This window comes from Salvelinus sp. IW2-2015, linkage group LG14 (genome assembly GCF_002910315.2).
Source record: "Salvelinus sp. IW2-2015 linkage group LG14, ASM291031v2, whole genome shotgun sequence".
NCBI classification, from domain to species: domain Eukaryota; kingdom Metazoa; phylum Chordata; class Actinopteri; order Salmoniformes; family Salmonidae; genus Salvelinus; species Salvelinus sp. IW2-2015.
The window spans coordinates 23,283,376-23,301,521 of NC_036854.1; the positions used below are offsets into that span (position 1 = coordinate 23,283,376).

The following is an 18,146-nucleotide window of genomic DNA, read 5'->3' on the forward strand; positions in this document are numbered from 1 at the left end:
CTCCATGGGGAATTTTGTTTCAGTGTCATGTACACGTTTAAATACAAAACAAATTGACAATACAACTTTCATAACAGTTACATACCAATAAAAAAGACTAGCCTGCTGGCCTTACTGAGTCAATAGGAACATTAGCCTGCTGGCCTTACTGAGTCGATAGGAACATTAGCCTGCTGGCCTTACTGAGTGGATAGGAACATTAGCCTGCTGGCCTTACTGAGTGGAATAGGAACATTAGCCCTGCCTGGCTTACTGAGTCGATAGGAACATTAGCCTGCTGGCCTTACTGAGTCGGATAGGAACTTAGCCTGCTGGCCTTACTGAGTCGATAGGGAATTAGCCTGCTGGCCTCTACTGAGTGGATAGGAACATTTAGGCCTGCTCGCTTACTGAGTCGATAGAACATTAGCCTGCTGGCCTTCCTGAGTCGATAGAAAACATTAGCCTGCTGGCCCTTACTGGAGTCGATAGGAACATTAGGCCTGCTGGCCTTACTGAGTGGAATGGAACATTAGCCTGCTGGCCTTACTGAATCGATAGGAACATTAGCCTGCTGGCCTTACTGAGTCGATAGGAACATTAGCCTGCTGGCCTTACTGAGTCGATAGGAACATTAGACCGAGCTATTTAGGTAGGATATCACACCTGGCACAAATGATTGTCTAGTTGTGTTTTTATCCTGCCGAGGGGTGCCCTATACCTGCGCCCAGAGGGGAGTAGTTCAAAGTCCGGGTACAGGGGGTGGCTCGGGTCTAAAATGATTTTGTGAGCCTTGCGGAGGGCCCTGACCTTAAAGATCTCATCCAGGCCTGTCTGTTTGACTCCAAGTACCTTGCTTGCTGTGGTGATAATCCTTCTCAGCATATTTCTCTGGCTGATAGTGGCATTGCCATACCAACAAACAATATAAAAAGTTCAAATACTCTCAATGAAAGGTTTGTAAAAACAGTCAGTATAGTACAGTCTACATTAAAAGAGCCCAGCTTTTTGAGAAAGTACAGTCTCTGTTGACTCTGTAGATCAGGTCTGTACATTTACTCCACTGAAGCTTATTGTCCAAGAGGACACCCAGATATTTGTATTCCTCTACAATTTCTATGTTCTGACCTCTGATAGATGTTGCAGAGGTAGAGTTGAAGTCGGAAGTTTACATACAGTTAGGTTGTAGTCATTAAAACTCATTTTTCAACAACTCCACAAATTTCTTGTTAAAACTTCTTAAGACTAGGGGGCGCAGTTTTCGCTTTTGGCTAAAAGGCGTACCCATTTGAAACTGCCTGTTTCTCAGCCCCCGAAACTAGAATATGCATATAATAGTCAGATTAGGATAGAAAACACTCTGAAGTTTCCAAAACTGTACAAATTTTGTCTGTGAGTTAAACAGAACTGATATTGCAGGCTAAAACCTGAGGAAAATCCAACCAGGAAGTGGCCCTGTTCTTGAGACCTCTCTGTTCCCATGCATCCCTATTGCCCATATAAAGGGATATCAACCAGACTTCTTTTTCTATGTCTTCCCTAAGGTGTCAACAGCCTTTAGACGTAGTTTCAGGCTTTTATTTTGAAGGATGAGCGTGAACGACCACATTGCGTAAGTGGATAGGTGGGGGCTCTCCGAGTGATTTTTGCGCAAAAGTGAAAGGCAGCCATTGTTTCTCTCGGTCCTAGTGAAAAGCCAACTGTCCCGGTTGATATATTATCGAATAGATATTTGAAAAACACCCTGAAGATGGATTATAAACAACGTTTGACATGTTTCTGTGGACATTATGGATATAATTTGGAATTTTTTCCGGCGTTGTCGCGAACGCTCTTTCCGGTGGATTCCTGGGCATAACGCAGCAAACGGAGGTTTATATTGGATTAAAAAAATATCTTTATGGAACAAAAGGAACATTTGGCTGTCTAACTGGGAGTCTCGTGAGTGAAACCATCCGAAGATCATCAAAGGTAAAACGATTAATTTGATTGCTTTTCTGATTTTCGTGACCAAGTCTACTGACACTAGGTTGTATCTTATTGTTTTTGTCGGCGATCGATAAATTTACACAAATGCAAGTATTGCTTGCGCTGGTAAAGCATAATTTCAAAATCTGAGACGGACAGATGGATTAACAAAAGGGCTCAAGCTGTGTTTTGCAATATTGCACTTGTGATTTCATGAAATTATATTTTTTATATACCGTTCAGGGCTAGGCTATTGCTAGTCAGCGTTTCTTGATGACAAATTATCCCGGATCCGGGATGGGGAGTCCAGATTAACAAATTATAGTTTTGGCAAGTTGGTAAGGACAATCTACTCCTGTGCATACACAAGTAATTTTTCAACAATTGTTTACACCATAGATTATTTCACTTATAATACACTGTATCACATCCAGTGGGTCAGAAGTTTACATACACTAAGTTGACTGTGCTTTAAACGGCTTGGAAAATTCCAGGAAAATTACGTCATGGCTTAGAAGCTTCTGATGAGCTAATTGATATTCATTTGAGTCAATGTGGAACTGTGTACCTTGTGCGAAACTGACTAATTTTAAGGCCTACTTTCAAACTCGGTGTTTCTTTTGACTTGACATCATGGAAAATCAACAAGAATCAACTAAGATCTGCAGAAACACTAAATTGTAGACCTCCCCAATGTCGGTTCATCCGTGGGAGCAAATATCCAAACGCCTGAAGGTACCACGTTTCATCTTGTACAACACAGACGTACGTCTACGCAAGTATAAACACCATGGGGCCACATAGCTGTCATTCCGCCTCAGGAAGGAGAGGAGTTTTCTCCCTAGAGATGGAACGTATTTGGGTGCGAAAAGATGCATATCAATCCCCAGAACAACAGCAAAGGACCTTGTGTAGATGCTGGAGGAACAAAAGGTACACAAAGTATCTATATCCACAGTAAACGAGTCCTATATCGACATAAACCTGAAAAGCCGCTCAGCAAGGAAGAAGCCACTGCTCCCCAAACGCCGCATAAAAAAAAGCCAGGACTACGGTTTGCAACTGCACATCGGGTCAAAGATCGTACGTTTAAAAAAAAAATGTGCTCTGGTCTGATGAAAAAAAGAACTGTTTTGCCATGAATGACTATTGTTATTTAGGAGAAAAAGGGGAGGCTTGCAAGCCGAGAACACCATCCACGGGCGGCAGGCATCATGTTGTGAGGTTGGCATTTGCTGCAGGAGGGACTGTATGCACTTCCAAAAATGGATGGCACCGATAGGTTAGGAGAATTATGTGGATATATTGAAGCAACATCTCAAGACATCAGTCAGGAAGTTAAAGCTTGGTCGCAAATGGGTCTTCCAAATGGACATTGACCCCAAATATACTTCCAAAGTTGCGGCAAAATGGCTTAAGGACAACAAAGTCAAGGTATTGGAGTGGCCATCACAAAGCCCTAACCTCAATCCTATAGAAAAGTGTGTGTGAGCAAGGAGGCCTACAAACCTGACTCAGTTACACCAGCTCTGTCAGGAGGAATGGGCCAAAATTCACAAACTTATTGTGGGAAGCTTGTGGAATGCTACCCCAAAACATTTGACCCAAGTTAAACAATTTAAAGGCAATGCTACCAAATACTAATTGAGTGTATGTAAGCTTCTGACCCACTGGGAATGAAAGAAATAAAAGCTGAAATAAATAATTCTCTCTACTATTAATCTGACATTTCATATTCTTAAAATAAAGTGGTGATCTAACTGGCCTAAAACAGGGCATTTTTACTAGGATTAAATGTCAGGAATTGTGAAAAACCGAGTTTAAATATATTTGGCTAAGGTGTATGTATACTTCCGACTTCAACTGTGGGTGTTGTATGCTTCCTGAAGTCTATGCACCTTCTCTTTGGTCTTGTTGGTATTGAGGACCAACTGTGATTCGTCACACCACTCTACAAAGTCATTTTGGACCGGTCCATGGTGTTCTTCGTCATCATACAACAGGGTGATCAAGGCAGTGTCATCAGCGAACTTAATGAGGTGTCTGTCAGGATGGGAACTAGTACAACTATTAGTGTACAATATGTACAGGAGTGGGGACAAAACACATCCCCGAGGAGAGCCTGTGTTGGTAGTGTGTATGTCTGACACGTGGGGACCCATCTTGACTCACTGTGACCTCTGGCTCAGGAAGTCCAACAGCTGCAAAACCAGCCCCCCATCTAAGGAGAAGTCCCGAATGAGTCTCTGTGGCAGAATGTAAGGCTGGATTGTGTTGAAGGCAGAAGAAAAGTCAACATTGGGATTTGGCACACTCTAGATGTCTATAGACCATGTTGAGAAGAGTAAGAATGGCATCATCCACTCCTCTGCTTGACTGATAGGCAAACTGAAACGGGTCGAGGAGCTTCTGGGTGGCACTGAGAACATGATTTTTCACAATTTTCTCAAGGCATTTCATTACTAAGGATGTCAAGGCGACAGGTTGGTAGTCATTCAGCACAGAGGGATTAGATGCTTTAGGAATTGGTATAATTATTGAGTTTTTCCACAATACTGGCACGTGTTGTTGGTCGAGCGAGGATTGGAAAATGTCTGTAAAAACACTGGCCAATTGTTCAGCACAGTGCTTTAACACATGTCCACTTATTTTGTCTGGGCCTGGGCTTTTGTGTGCGTTACATCCCCTGAACAACTTCAAAACATCATCCTGTTTCACAACAATCCTCTCAAACATTTGTAATGATGCTTCCATTTGTTCTACCTCTGACACAAAGTTGTCTGATTCAAATCTTGAGAAGAAAACATTCTGTTCATTAGCCATGTTCTGGCCCTCATGTCTCCCAAGGTCAGCACTGGGTTTCTCCCCTGTCTATGTGGGAGGCTTTAGCCATGGATTTAATCCCTTGCCAGGCCACCCTTGAGTTTTCTGAGGAGAGCGTCCTCTCCACCCTTTGCTTGTATGCCTCCTTGTCCACCGGTATCTGTCTTTTGATCTCACGTTGTACATCTCTTAAAGCCTGTCTATCACCCTCAGCATAAACCGCCTTCTTCCTATTAAGTAGTGATTTTAGATTTTTGTTGATACCCAAGGCTTATTGTTAGGAAAGATTTTACAGGTTTTAGTAGGCACACCTGACTCAACACAGAAGTTTACATAGTCTGATCAACAACTCAAATACCTCCCACATAGTACAGTCAAAACACCCCTGGAGACAAGTGATACTGTTGTCGTTTCGGATCTGGATACGTTGAACAATTTGAAACAGGCCTATGTTGGCCTTCCGCATCTGCGACGGTTAGGTTACCAGATCAGAAAAAAACTATGGGCCCCAGAATAGTTTTTCCGCCACACCATTCTGGGACCTGTGGTGCCACCTCTGCCTCACAGATACCTCAAAACGATACTAATCTCTGTCTCTCTCACTCCCTTTCTCCCTATTTCTGTACTTGTGTTTCTCCATGTCATTTTCTCTCTCGCTTTCTCCACCTTTACTCTCGTCCCTACCTCTCTCACTGTTCTTTATCTGCCCTCTCTCTCAGGGCATATCCAGGGTCTGGAGGAGGAGGTGAAGCATGTGAAGGGGTCTCTCTCCAATTCACAGATGGAGAAGAAGCAGCTACAGCATAGGCTCACTGACATGGAAAAGGTAAGAGGGTTGGGTCGTGAAACATTAGGCACCAAACGGAAGAAAACGAACTGAAACAGCGAGGGCCTACCTAAGAGCAGGATATTAAATGTCTGCTTTTATTTATTTTTTTACCCATCTACCAATTGGTGCCCTTCTTTGCAAGGTATTGGAAAACCTCCCTGGTCTTTGTGGTTGAATCTGTGCTTGAAATTCACTGTTTGACTGAGGGACCTTACAGATAATTGTATGTGTGGGTGGGGTACAGAGATGAAAATCATGTTAAACACTATTATTTCATAGAGAGTCAATTCATCTTATAATGTGACTTGTTAAGCCAAATTTTACTCCTGAACTTATTTAGGTTTGTATAACAAAGGGCTTGAATAATTACAGACTCAAGACATTTCCGTTTTTTATTGATAACTAGTTTCCCCAAAAAATTCTTAAAAGATGATTACACTTTCACATTGTGGGGTATTGCAGGGTCCCCCAACTGGTGGCCCGTGGGACGAATTTGGTCTGCGGGGTTTTTTTTTTGGCACCCCAAGTTTTCTGAGCAAAAAAAATTWAAAAATATGTATGTGTTTTGTGGGGGATTTTGATTGCTGGACATAAAAGACTGTAAAAACACCAGGAAATCAGCTACAAGTTATTTAAAGAAATCTGTTCCCAGGCATTACCACGCATAATAGAGAGACACGTGATTGTATACAAATGTACGCAAGGTTTGAAATGATTATGTTTTAGTCAAACATTCTATCTGTTTGGGCTTCTTGCAGGCAATTTGCAGTCTACAAATGATTTGTAATTATGTTCCGGCCCCCCGACCATCTGCTCCAGAAAAAATTGACCCACGGCTGAATCTAGTTGATGATCCCTGGGGTATTGGGTGTAGCTGTAACACAATAAAATGTGGAAAAGTCAAGGGGTGTGAATACTTTCTGAAGGCACTGTAGATCTATTGATTTATTAGATCTAATAATCTCAAGTCCTCTTAGATCTCTCAGTGGCAATCAATTTGGTATTGGCCGGCTGTCCCCTCTTTATCCTGTGGCTGTACACAGATTACAGCCACACACACAGAGACACACATGCACAGCTGACCTTTGACTTCTGGTTGGGTCCATTAGGAGAAGAGCAACCAGGAGATTGACCTGGCGTTCAAGCACAAGTCACTGCAGCAGAGCTTTGACATGGAGCGGGCAGAGCACAAGGCCACCAAGACACGCCTGGCCGACAAGAAACAGATCTACGAGTCCATCGAAGAAGCTAAGTCTGAGGCCCTGAATGGTGAGAGCTGGGGCGAAAAGGTAGAGGTGTTTGGGAATTGATAGATACGTGAAATAGAGCATAAGAGAAAAATATATGTTACAACAAGAAGCAGGGGGAAAATGGGCCCCACCTAGTGAGTATGTGTCACTGTCAACAATGACAATCTGGATAAAAGTGTTGGCTAAATCAGGACRTTTCAAACCTCTCCTCTGGGACCTCCAGCTGTTCCATCTATTCTAGCACATCTGAATCAACTTGTCAACTAAGTCCTTGAATAGGTGAATACTGTCAGCTAGTTCAGGTCTGCAGCAAAATTGGTTAACATCTGGCGGTCCATATTATACAATTGTCTATTATCATAACATTGTCTCCTCCTTATGTTTGTGAGGGACGGAGCGGACGCTGCAGGAGGAGCGGAGCTACAAGCTGCAGTTGGAGTCCAGATTGCTGCACCTGGAGAAGGAGTACTCCATGCTGGACTGTGACTACAAGCAGGCTGAGCACAAACTGGACGAGCTGCGCACGCACAAGGACAAACTCGCTGAGGAGGTGTGTGTGTGTGGGGAGGGGGACAAGTCTGTGCGTGTCTCTACATTCATTATGCGACTTTGTGTGAGAGAGCGTGTAAAGGTGTGTGCGTGTGTGTCTTTATTTGTGTGTTTCGTGAAGATTTCTCTCTTGTCTGTTCTATTACCTGCAAGAAAAGATCTTGGTGCTGTCTTTACCCTAAACTAACCTCACCATCTCTCTCTCTCACTCACTCACTCACTCACTCACTCACTCACTCACTCACTCACTCACTCACTCACTCACTCACTCACTCACTCACTCACTCACTCATTCACTCACTCTCTCACACTCACTCACTCACTCACTCTCACACACTGTCTCATTTCTCCTCACTCTAGGTGAAAACCCTGAGCCTGTGTATGGAGCAGGAGGAGCAAAAGCGCATGCTGAGCCAGAATGACCTGAATGCCCAGACCCAGCAGGTGACTGCCCTGTGCTCCTCGGAGAAGCAGCTGAAGCAGGAGCTCAACCACCTGCTAGACATGAAGCACAGCCTGGAGAAACAGAACCAGGAGCTACGCAGGTAGAGGGGATAACGCGAGCACACACACATGCTTTATAAACACATTTGGAAAGGATTCAGACCCCTTGACTTTTTCCACATTTTGTTAGGGTACAGCCTTAGTCAAACATTTATTCAATWGTTTTTTTTCTTCATCAATCTTACACACAATAACTTATTTACGTAATGTTCAGACCCTTTGCTATGAGACTCGAAATTGAGCTCAGGTGATCATCCTTGAGATATTTCTACAACTTGATTGGAGTCCACCTGTGGTAAATTCAATTGATTGGACATGATTTGGAAAGGCACCCACCGGTCTATATAAGATCCCACAGTTGACAGTGCATGTCAGAGGAAAAACCAAGCCATTAAGTCGAAGGAATTGTCCGTAGAGCTCCAAGACAGGATTGACAGGAGGCACAGATCTGGGGAAGGGTACCAAACATTTCTGCAGCATTGAACGTCCCAAAAACAACACAGTGGCCTCCATCATTCTTAAATAGAAGAAGTTTGGAACCACCAAGACAGGGAGGTGACCAAGAACTCGATGGTCTCTCTGACAGAGCTCTAGAGTTCCTCTGTGGAGATGGGAGAACCTTCCAGAAGGACAACCATCTCTGCAGCACCCTACCAATCAGGCCTTTATGGTAGAGTTGCTAGACAGAAGCCACTCCTCAATAAAAGGCACATGACAGCCCGCTTGGAGTTTGCCAAAAAGCACCTAAAGACTCTGACCATGAGAAACAAGATTCTCTGGTCTGATGAAACCAAGATTGAACTCTTTGGCCTGAAAGCCAAGCATCACGTCTGGAGGAAACCTTGCGGCATCCCTACGGTGAAGCATGATGGTGGCAGCATCATGCTGTGGGATGTTTTTCAGCGGCAGGGACTGGGAGACTAGTCAGGATTCAGGCAAAGATGAACGGAGCAAAGTACACAGAGATCCTTGATGAAAACCTGCTCCAGAGCGCTCAGGACCTCTGACTGGGGCGAAGGTTCACCTTCCAACAGGACAACAACCCTAAGCACACATTCAAGACAACGCAGGAGTGGCTTCAGGACAAGTCTCTGAATGTCCTTGAGTGGCCCAGCCAGAGCCCGGACTTGAACCTGATCAAACATCTCTGGAGATACCTGAAAATAGCTGTGCAGCAACACTCCCCATCCAACCTGACAGAGCTTGAGAGGATCTGCAGAGAGGAATAGGAGAAACTCCCCAAATACAGGTGTGCCAAGCTTGTAGTGTCATACCCAAGAGGACTTGAGGCTGTAATTGCTGCTAAAGGTGCTTCAACAAAGTATTGAGTCAAGTGTTTGAATAGTTATTAAATGTCATATTTCCTTCTTTTTTTRCCAAATAAATTTGCAAACAATTACAAAAAATARGTTTTTTGCTTTGTCATTATGCGGTATTGTGTGTAGGTTGCTGAGGAGTTTTATATATTTAATCCATTTTAGAATAAGGCTGTAACGTAACTAAATGTGGGAAAAGTCCAGGGGTCTGAATACTTTCCGAAGGCACTGTATGTGTGTGTGAGAGAGGGGATGTGATGGCCAATAGATGTTACTCATCATTAGGTATCATTTCTGTCTTCCCCAGGCACTACATGTTGGGAGTTGTGTGTTGCTTGTTTTAGATTGATTTGACATGGCAGTGATTGACAGTCCTTTTCCCCAATCACAGGGAGAGACAGGAGACTGACGGACAGCTGAAGGAGATGAAGGACCAGCTGGAGGCAGAACAGTATTTCACGGTACTGTTGACTTCTAGTCACTCTCCCAATGTGTGGAAAGATTTCCCCCAAATTCCCAGGTTGACCAGACATCCAGGTTAGAATACTGCTGGGAATTTTTGCAACCCTAAGAAAGACTATATTTAGCAGTTTCTCAGTCTAGTAGTTCTGCTTTACAGTGTTTGTTATGTCCCAAATGGCACCCTGTCCCTATTGACCCTGGTCAAAAGTAGTGCACTACATAGGGAATAGGGTGCCATTTGGGACGCACYATAGTTGGTGTGTGTTGACTTGGCTGTCCTCTGTGCCAGACCCTGTACAAGACCCAGATCCGGGAGCTGAAGGAGGAGTGTGACGAGAGGAACAAGCTGTATAAGGACATTCTGCAGAGACTGGAGGAGTACCAGGAGGAGAGGTACTGGAACAGGATCCTACCATAAACTGTGCCTTGACACTTGTAAGTTTTCCCAAAATGCAGTTTATTCTGGAAATCATCCAACCGTGATTTCTGGAAACCCTGGGAAAGTTACTGGATTTTTACAACCCTACCTGAAACTCAATTATATCTTTGTTCACACTACTYAGCCCAGCWGTACTGCACTTGCCTGGTTATACATCCACTGTAGTTGCTGGACCCATGCTGGAAAGAAGCACTTCTATCAAGCTCTTGGAGATTAGTGTCATTAGCACAAAGTTAATCTCTCATGGACAGACTACGTAAACATACATGGTACCACTTATGTTTAAGTAGTCTGTCCACAAGTGATTAGCTGTAGCCTCATGTAATAATGCGTTTCACCCTTATCATGGCGAAATGATAGCCTGACAATACTGCAGGTAATGTGATCAGAGTGTAACCTAACCTCTTGTGATGCCTAGTCTACAGGTGATAAGCCATCAATCACCATATCACAAACTCAATGATCTTCGAGAATCTGACCAAATTACACAAGATGTTTGATTATTAGCACACACTGTAAAGTCACACAGACAGACTTTAAGCTCTACATTTTATCTCAATATCAAATCATTTCTGGGTAACAATTAAGYGGTGGCAGCGTAGCCTAGTGGTTAGAGCGTTGGACTAGTAACCGAAAGGTTGCAAGATCYAAGCACCGAGCTGACAAGGTACAAATCTGTCGTTCTGCCCCTGAACAAGGCAGTTAACCCACTGTTCCTAGGTCGTCATTGAAAATAAGAATTTGTTCTTAACTGACTTGCCTAGTTATATATATATATATATATTTTTTTTTTTAAGTACCTTACTGTCATTGTTTTCAATTAAAATGGTGGGGAGGGGAAAACTAGCTGTTATTGGCAGAGAGGTTTGGAACTCTCTTATTTGTCTATTAACTAATTTACCGCCTGGTGATGTCACCAAAACTACATCCCACCAAAACAGGCTGACACTAAACAGCCCTTAGACTATTATACTAAAAGGGCATCATCATCATTTTCACAATATTATTCCAACCTCATTGTGTGGAAGTATATATAAAAGAGTAATATCACGTTTTTGACTTGACTGCACCTAAAATAGAAGTGAAAATGGAACTCATTGATATATATACTACCGTTCAAAAGTTTGGGGTCACTTAGAAATGTCCTTGTTTTTGAAGAAAAGCAACCAAAAAAAAAATGGTCCATTACAATAACATGAAATTGATGTTAGAAATATAGTGTAGACATTTGTTTAAAAATATAGTGTAGACATTGTTTAGAAATATAGTGTAGACATTGTTAATGTTGTAAATGACTATTGTAGCTGGAAACGGCAATTTTTTTWAAATGGAATATCTACATAAGCGTAAAGAGGCCCATTATCAGCAACCATCACTCCTGTGTTCCAATGGCACGTTGTGTTAGCTAATCCAGGTTTACCATTTTAAAAGTCTAATTGATCATTAGAAAACCCTTTCGCAATTATGTTACACAGCTGAAAACTGTTGTTCTGATTTAAGGAAGCAATAAAACTGGCCTTCTTTAGACTAGTTGAGTATCTGGAGCATCAGCATTTGTGGGTTTGGTTACAGGCTCAAAATGGCCTTTCTTCTAAAACTCGTCAGTCTATTCTTGTTCTGAGAAATTAAGGCTATTCCATGCAAGACATTGCCAAGGAACTGAAGATCTCGTACTACTCTCTTCACAGAACAGCACAAACTGGCCCTAACCAGAATAGAAAGAGGAGTGGGAGGTTTGTCTAGTTTGAGAAACAGATGCCTCAAGTCCTCAACTGGCAGATTCATTAAATAGTACACGTAAAACACCAGTCTCAGCATCAACAGTAAGAGGCGACTCCGGGATGCTGGCCTTCTAGGCAGAGTTCCTCTGTCCAGTGTCTGTGTTCTTTTGCCCGTCTTAATCTTTACTTTTTATTGGCCAGTCTGAGATATGGCTTTTTTTTTGCAACTCTGCCTAGAAGGCCAGCATCCCGGAGTCGCCTCTTCACTGTTGAAGTTGAGACTGGTGTTTTGCGGGTACTATTTAATGAATCTGCCAGTTGAGGACTTAACCCATCTGTTTTTCAAACTAGACACTAATGTACTTGTCCTCTTGCTCAGTTGTTCACCCACTCCTCTTTCTATTTTGGTTAGAGCCAGTTTGCGCTGTTCTGGGAAGGGAGTAGTACACAGCCTTGTACGAGATCTTCAGTTTCTTGGCAATTTCTTGCATGGAATAGCCTTCATTTCTCGCCTCTGTATGCCTATGTAGATATTCCATTGAAAATCAGCCGTTTCCAGCTACACTAGTCATTTACAACATCAACAATGTCTACACTGTATTTCCGATCAATTTGATGTTATTTTAATGGTCAAAAATTWGCTTTTCTTTAAAAAACAAGGACATTTCTAAGTGACCCCAAACTTTTGACCTGTAGTGTACTTAGGCCTAACCTCAGGCCAGCCTTCTCCTATTACAACGTTTGGCAATGCAAGATTAATGTATTCCTAGGTCAAGTGACCGTCCCGACATACAGTACAGGACACTGATGACATTAGCTTAATTTTCCCATATTATAGTGCACAGATTCCAACAAACCAGGATTCTCCTGGTATTCTGGGATTTCCTTTCTGGCCTTCCAGTGACTGCTCTGACATAAAGCACTGGACTAGATTCAGCCGTTTTCCCATACAGTAGTGTCAGTATTTCTCCAAATTCCCACATTCCCTGGTATTCCGGGTCTTCCTTCCCACAGGGATTCCTTGGCAGCACAGCTGGGGGTGAGCCTGACCAAGGTGGACTCTGAACAGCTAGCGCGCTCCATCGCCGAGGAGCAGTACTCCGATCTGGAGAAGGAGAAGATCATGAAAAAGCTGGAGATCAAGGACATGATGGCCCAACACAGGCAGGAGCTAGGGGACAAGGAGGCCACCATCGGCTCGGTGAGGGGGGATGGGTTGGAGAGAGAGAGAGCGGGGAGGAAGAGAGAGGGAGAGCGACTGAGGCTTGAGTTTAATCAGTCAAATAAGAATGTTGTCAAAGAGAGGGTGTCACTGAATACTTTTGAGACCCTTCTCCTACTGTACTTGGTGTCTGTAATGCTCAACTGTCATCTGTGGCCCCCTACAGTTGGAGGAGTCCAACCGCACCCTGACCGTGGACGTGGCCAACCTAGCCAATGAGAAAGAGGAGCTCAATAACCAACTGAAGGAGATGCAGCAACGTGAGTAGCCCCCCCCCCCACCCACCCCCACTCGCCCTTCCTACTTTGAGCCCAGGTTCACATTGTCCAGAATGTTCTAGAAATGTTGTGGGAATGTTTGTTCTTGGTTTGGTGATGGAGGATTCCATGTGCTCTCAAGGTTCTCACAGTATCCAGAATGTTACCAGATGTGGTGATGAGAATGTTTGTCCAGAATGTTCCAGGGATGTTGTCAGAAGGTTTGGTATTGGTTTTTGTTCACAGAGCTCCAGAAGGCCAGGGAGGAGGAGAGACATATGAACAGCGTGAAGATGTCCTTCGAGAAGAATCTGCAGACGGAGAGAACGCTTAAGATACAGGTGAGGGACTGTTTGGATGTGTATCACATATGAGCTAGCTGGCTAGAAAGCACTGGTTAGCGACAAATAGTGTCGCTGTAAAAGTAGTGTCGCCCTTTCCCAACCAAGACCACGTTATTGGTAGGGGTAATGGTTAGCATAACACGTTAGCTACTGGAGTACAAAGTATCGGGGGTTCCTGGTCCTGAGATCAGCAGAACAGATACAAAACTAAAATGTTACATATAATGCAATATATAGAGTCAGTTTCCTAGAATCTCCATCAAAAGCGCTTTCTGTTCCAAGACTAAGCTGAATCGTGTGTCCGGGAAACCAGCCCATAAAGTATTTTTCATTGAGAATATACACTGAGTGTACAAAACACTGTTCTTTCCATGAATCCAGGTGAACGCTATGATCCCTTATTGATGTCACTTGTTAAATCCACTTTAATCAGTGTAGATGAAGGGGAGGAGACGGGTTTAAGAAGGATTTCTAAGACAATTGAGACATGGATTGTGTGTGTGCCATTCAGAGGGTGATGGGCAAGACAAACGATTTAAGTGCCTTTGAACGGGTTATGGTAGAAGGTGCCAGATGTACCGGTTTGAGTGTGTCAGGAACTGCAATGCTGTTGGGTGTATCACGCTCTAATGTTTCCCGTGTATCAAGAATTGTCCACCACCCAAAGAACTTCCAAACAACTTGACACAACTGTGGGACGCATTGGAGTCAACATGGGCCAGCATCCCTGTGGAACGATTTTGACACCTTGTGGAGTCCGTGTCCCAACGAATTGAGGCTTGTCAAAGAGCAAATATTAGGAAGGTGTTCCTAATGTTTTGTACACTCAGTGTATATTGCGGTGTGCTGTCCATTTCCGTCCCCATAACATATTGTGTATATGTATGGCTGTATCCACCAGGCGGTCAACAAGCTGTCTGAAATCATGAACCGGAGGGAGTCGATGCGTACGGGTCACCGCCACGACGACACCCTGGACATGCGCAAGAAGGAGAAGGAGAACAGGAAGCTACAGCTGGAGCTGAGGTCGGAGAAGGAGAAACTGAACAGCACCATCATCAAGTACCAAAGAGAGATAAACGATATGCAGGCGGTCAGTCTATAACATAACCACAACCTTACACTAACCATCACGCAGCCACTTAAACAGGTAGTCAGTCCAACCAAAACACAACGACAACCTTAAACTAACCATCACACAACCACAACCTTGTACTAGGTTGGGCTCCCGAGTGGCGCAGTGGTCTAAGGCGCTGCATCTCAGTGCTAGAGGCGTCACAACAGACCCTGGTTAGATTCCAGGCTGTATCACAAACGGACGTGATTGAGAGTCCCATAGGACGGCGCACAATTGGCCCAGCATCGTAAGGGTTTGGCCGGGGTAGGCCATCATTGTAAATAAGAAATTGTTCTTAACTGACTTGCCCAGTTAAATAAAGGTTAAATAAATAAAATGGTAACCATCACACAACTACTTGTTGCTATGAAAGTTTTACTATGAGAGCATTTCATTTTCTTATTACTAGGCAGTGCTGTGGGAAAAAAGTGAGGCCAGTTGGCTGGAATGGCCTCCCAAAGTCACATCGATATATAGACACCAGTAAATACTACCTACTTGATGCTTCAGCTAAAAGTGTGTGCATGTGTGTTTCCATCAGTGGAGGCTGCTGAGGGGAGGACAGACTCGTGGTAATGYAATGGCATCAAACACATGGAAACCATGTGTTTGATACAATTCCACTTATTCRGCTCCAGCCGTTACCGCGAGCCTGTCCTCCCCATTTAAGGTGCCAGCATCCTCCTCTGATTTCCATCTGTACTGTAGGTGTTATCAGACGAGAGCCAGGTACGCATGGAGCTCCAGATGGCCTTGGACAGTAAGGACAGTGACATTGAGCAGCTGCGCTGTCAGCTGACCTCTCTGAGCATCCACTCTATGGACTCCACCAGCGTCAGCAGCAGTAACGACATGGATGACTGCGGTTACCCAGGTAAGACCGGCCTCTCACCCCTCACTTTAACACTGGCCACTTAACTCTTCAATTGGAAACCCTTAATAGGCAGGTGTTACCTTTATGTACTCAAATGTTCAGTGTTTTAACTTGAGCGTTAAATAATGAATATTTAACATTCAAGTCAAAGCACTGAACACTCCTCTCTATCAATCCCTCTATCCTTCCCTATCTCTCTGTCTCAACACTGTTTTCCTCACACCTTTTATTTTCCCACCTGTCACTCCTTTATTGACTTTCCCACGCCTTCTTTCACTATGCCTAAACATCTGCCTCGAATACACCTTTAATTCCTTATTCCTTCATGTCCCTTCAATATCACCTCCCACGCTCCCTCTCTCTGTCTGTTGTGATGGTGTAGTGTTCATCAGTCACTCCCAGACCTCCGAATATATGCCTTCCACTACCAGCYCAGGTAGAAATGTCAGCATTGCCACCCGGCCCTCCTTTAGAGTGGCTCACCTTTTCTTTGGCTCCGACTCTGAGAATGAGGAGTAGGAGGAAGAGAAAAGAGTATGACGTAAATGACGGGCGGTTAGAACATGGCCCGAGGACCTTTGGCCCTCACCTATGAGCAGCCGTCCCCAGAGCCTGACCGCAGCGGTGCAGGTGACCCCTCATGGTGGATCAAACGCAACGAAGCAAGTCTCCAAAATACGTACCCTCTCTATCCCGCCTCGGCAGTCTGTCAGTCTGTAACACTCCCGGCAGTGACTCTGCAGTGCAACTACAGTAATAGTGGTTGGTGTTTCACAGCTGTGTGCYGAAAGTCGCAGCCTAACATTGTGTGGCCCCTGTTAACCTTGAGTTGAGTCAACTCAAACTATGTGGACTTTCAAAACGTTTTCCCGATTTGGAATAGCTCGCGTGTAGGGATCCTGAGCTGCATCTCAAATGGCTCCCTATTCCTTGTATAGTGCACTACTTTGACCAGAAATGGTACCATTTTGGATAAGAAATAGGGTGCCATTTTTCTTTCAAGCACCATTAATAGATTKATTTAGCGAAATAAAAACCTTTGTTGGGAAGGCATGTAAATAACGTATAGGAGACAATAATTAGCTACTTAGCATTACATGATGCACGCAACACGTTTCGACAACAATGGTTTAACTGGTTGAAACAACGAAGTGGGCCGTGTGGATTGGCTCCTGACCTCAGCTCTGCAGTATGTAACAGAGCTGTAATGAAGCTCTTATGAAGCAATATTAATGTACTTCCTGTTTCCTGTATGCAAAACAGATACCAGGCTGGAGGGCTGGCTATCACTTCCTGTGAAGAGCACCAAGAGATGTGGATGGGATAGAAGGGTATGGTGCCCCTTCTGCCTCTCTGACTATTCTGTACCTGATTATTGGTCTTTATTGATTATTCCACTGACACGTGAGTCCTACTGTGTGATTTTGTCTTTTTCCCTGCTCTCTCTCTCTCTCTCTCTCTCTCAGTACGTGGTGGTAAGCAGTAAGAAGATCTTGTTCTACAATAGTGAGATGGACCGAGAGCAGTCCAACCCCTACATGATCCTAGACATTGAGTGGGTCACAAAGCTTGTTTGTCCTCATTTGACCTTTTTTTCCCTCACTGCTTCTATTGAGATGCCTATCATTTTTTCCATTCTTTCCTCCATGCAGTAAGCTGTTCCACGTCCGACCAGTCACTCAAACAGATGTGTACCGTGCTGACACCAAAGAAATCCCCAGGATATTCCAGGTGACAACTCACATTGACATCAATATCTTTTCTTCGAGACTTTCAACAGAATCCTCATTTACAGAAACGTAACATATGATCTGCTCCTTAATTCCTCTTCCATCTCTCCACCTCACAGATCCTTTACGCCAATGAGGGCGAGAGCAAGCGGGAGCAGGGATTTGCGGCGGAGCCGCTGGCGCTGGCGGGCGTGCGCTCGTCCTACGTCGTGCACAAGGGTCACGAGTTTATCCCCACTCTCTACCACCTGCCGTCGAGCTGCGAGGCGTGCACGCGGCCCCTGTGGAACGTGTTCAAGCCGCCGCCCGCGCTGGAGTGCCGCCGCTGCCACACCAAGTGCCACAAGGACCACTTAGACCGGAATGAGGAGGCCATCGCCCCCTGCAGGGGTCAGTAAGAGGGGAATGGTCACAATATGTAACCCTCCCTTGCCTCCCACATTCCTTAAAACTCTATAAACCCAGTGGTGTTCACCCATACAGTTCTAAAACCCAGAGGGACACTTTCCCGTCTAGGTTTTATATTTCTGTGGGTGAATGCCACTGGGTTCATAGGATTTTATGAGCATGTGGGCAAGCGAGGGTTAAATATTATTTATGAGTTTTCGAACAATGGGAATTACTGTTTAGAATGTTAGTCCCCCTTGAACATTGCCACTTTAGCGACTGTATTATTAAGACAGTGAAGTTAAAGCACATTTTAGTAGGCATACATATTAGTCCGTTTTCTTTAAATAAATTGTTTTCCTGTATTAGTGTATT

General features: G+C 44.2%; 1 protein-coding gene across 1 annotated transcript in view; it reads left to right on the forward strand.

Annotated features, from left to right (window-relative positions):
* The window catches only part of LOC111972970 (rho-associated protein kinase 2-like), a 57,889-nt gene that overhangs the window by 27,459 nt on the left and 12,284 nt on the right, over positions 1-18,146 (forward strand). The window contains 15 exon segments of the mRNA XM_070446778.1: positions 5,490-5,596; positions 6,709-6,868; positions 7,239-7,399; positions 7,759-7,943; positions 9,610-9,679; positions 9,970-10,073; positions 12,855-13,041; positions 13,229-13,322; positions 13,566-13,660; positions 14,565-14,756; positions 15,489-15,654; positions 16,918-16,985; positions 17,121-17,209; positions 17,307-17,385; positions 17,504-17,774. Of these exon segments, the coding sequence (XP_070302879.1) occupies positions 5,490-5,596; positions 6,709-6,868; positions 7,239-7,399; positions 7,759-7,943; positions 9,610-9,679; positions 9,970-10,073; positions 12,855-13,041; positions 13,229-13,322; positions 13,566-13,660; positions 14,565-14,756; positions 15,489-15,654; positions 16,918-16,985; positions 17,121-17,209; positions 17,307-17,385; positions 17,504-17,774 (2,028 nt within the window).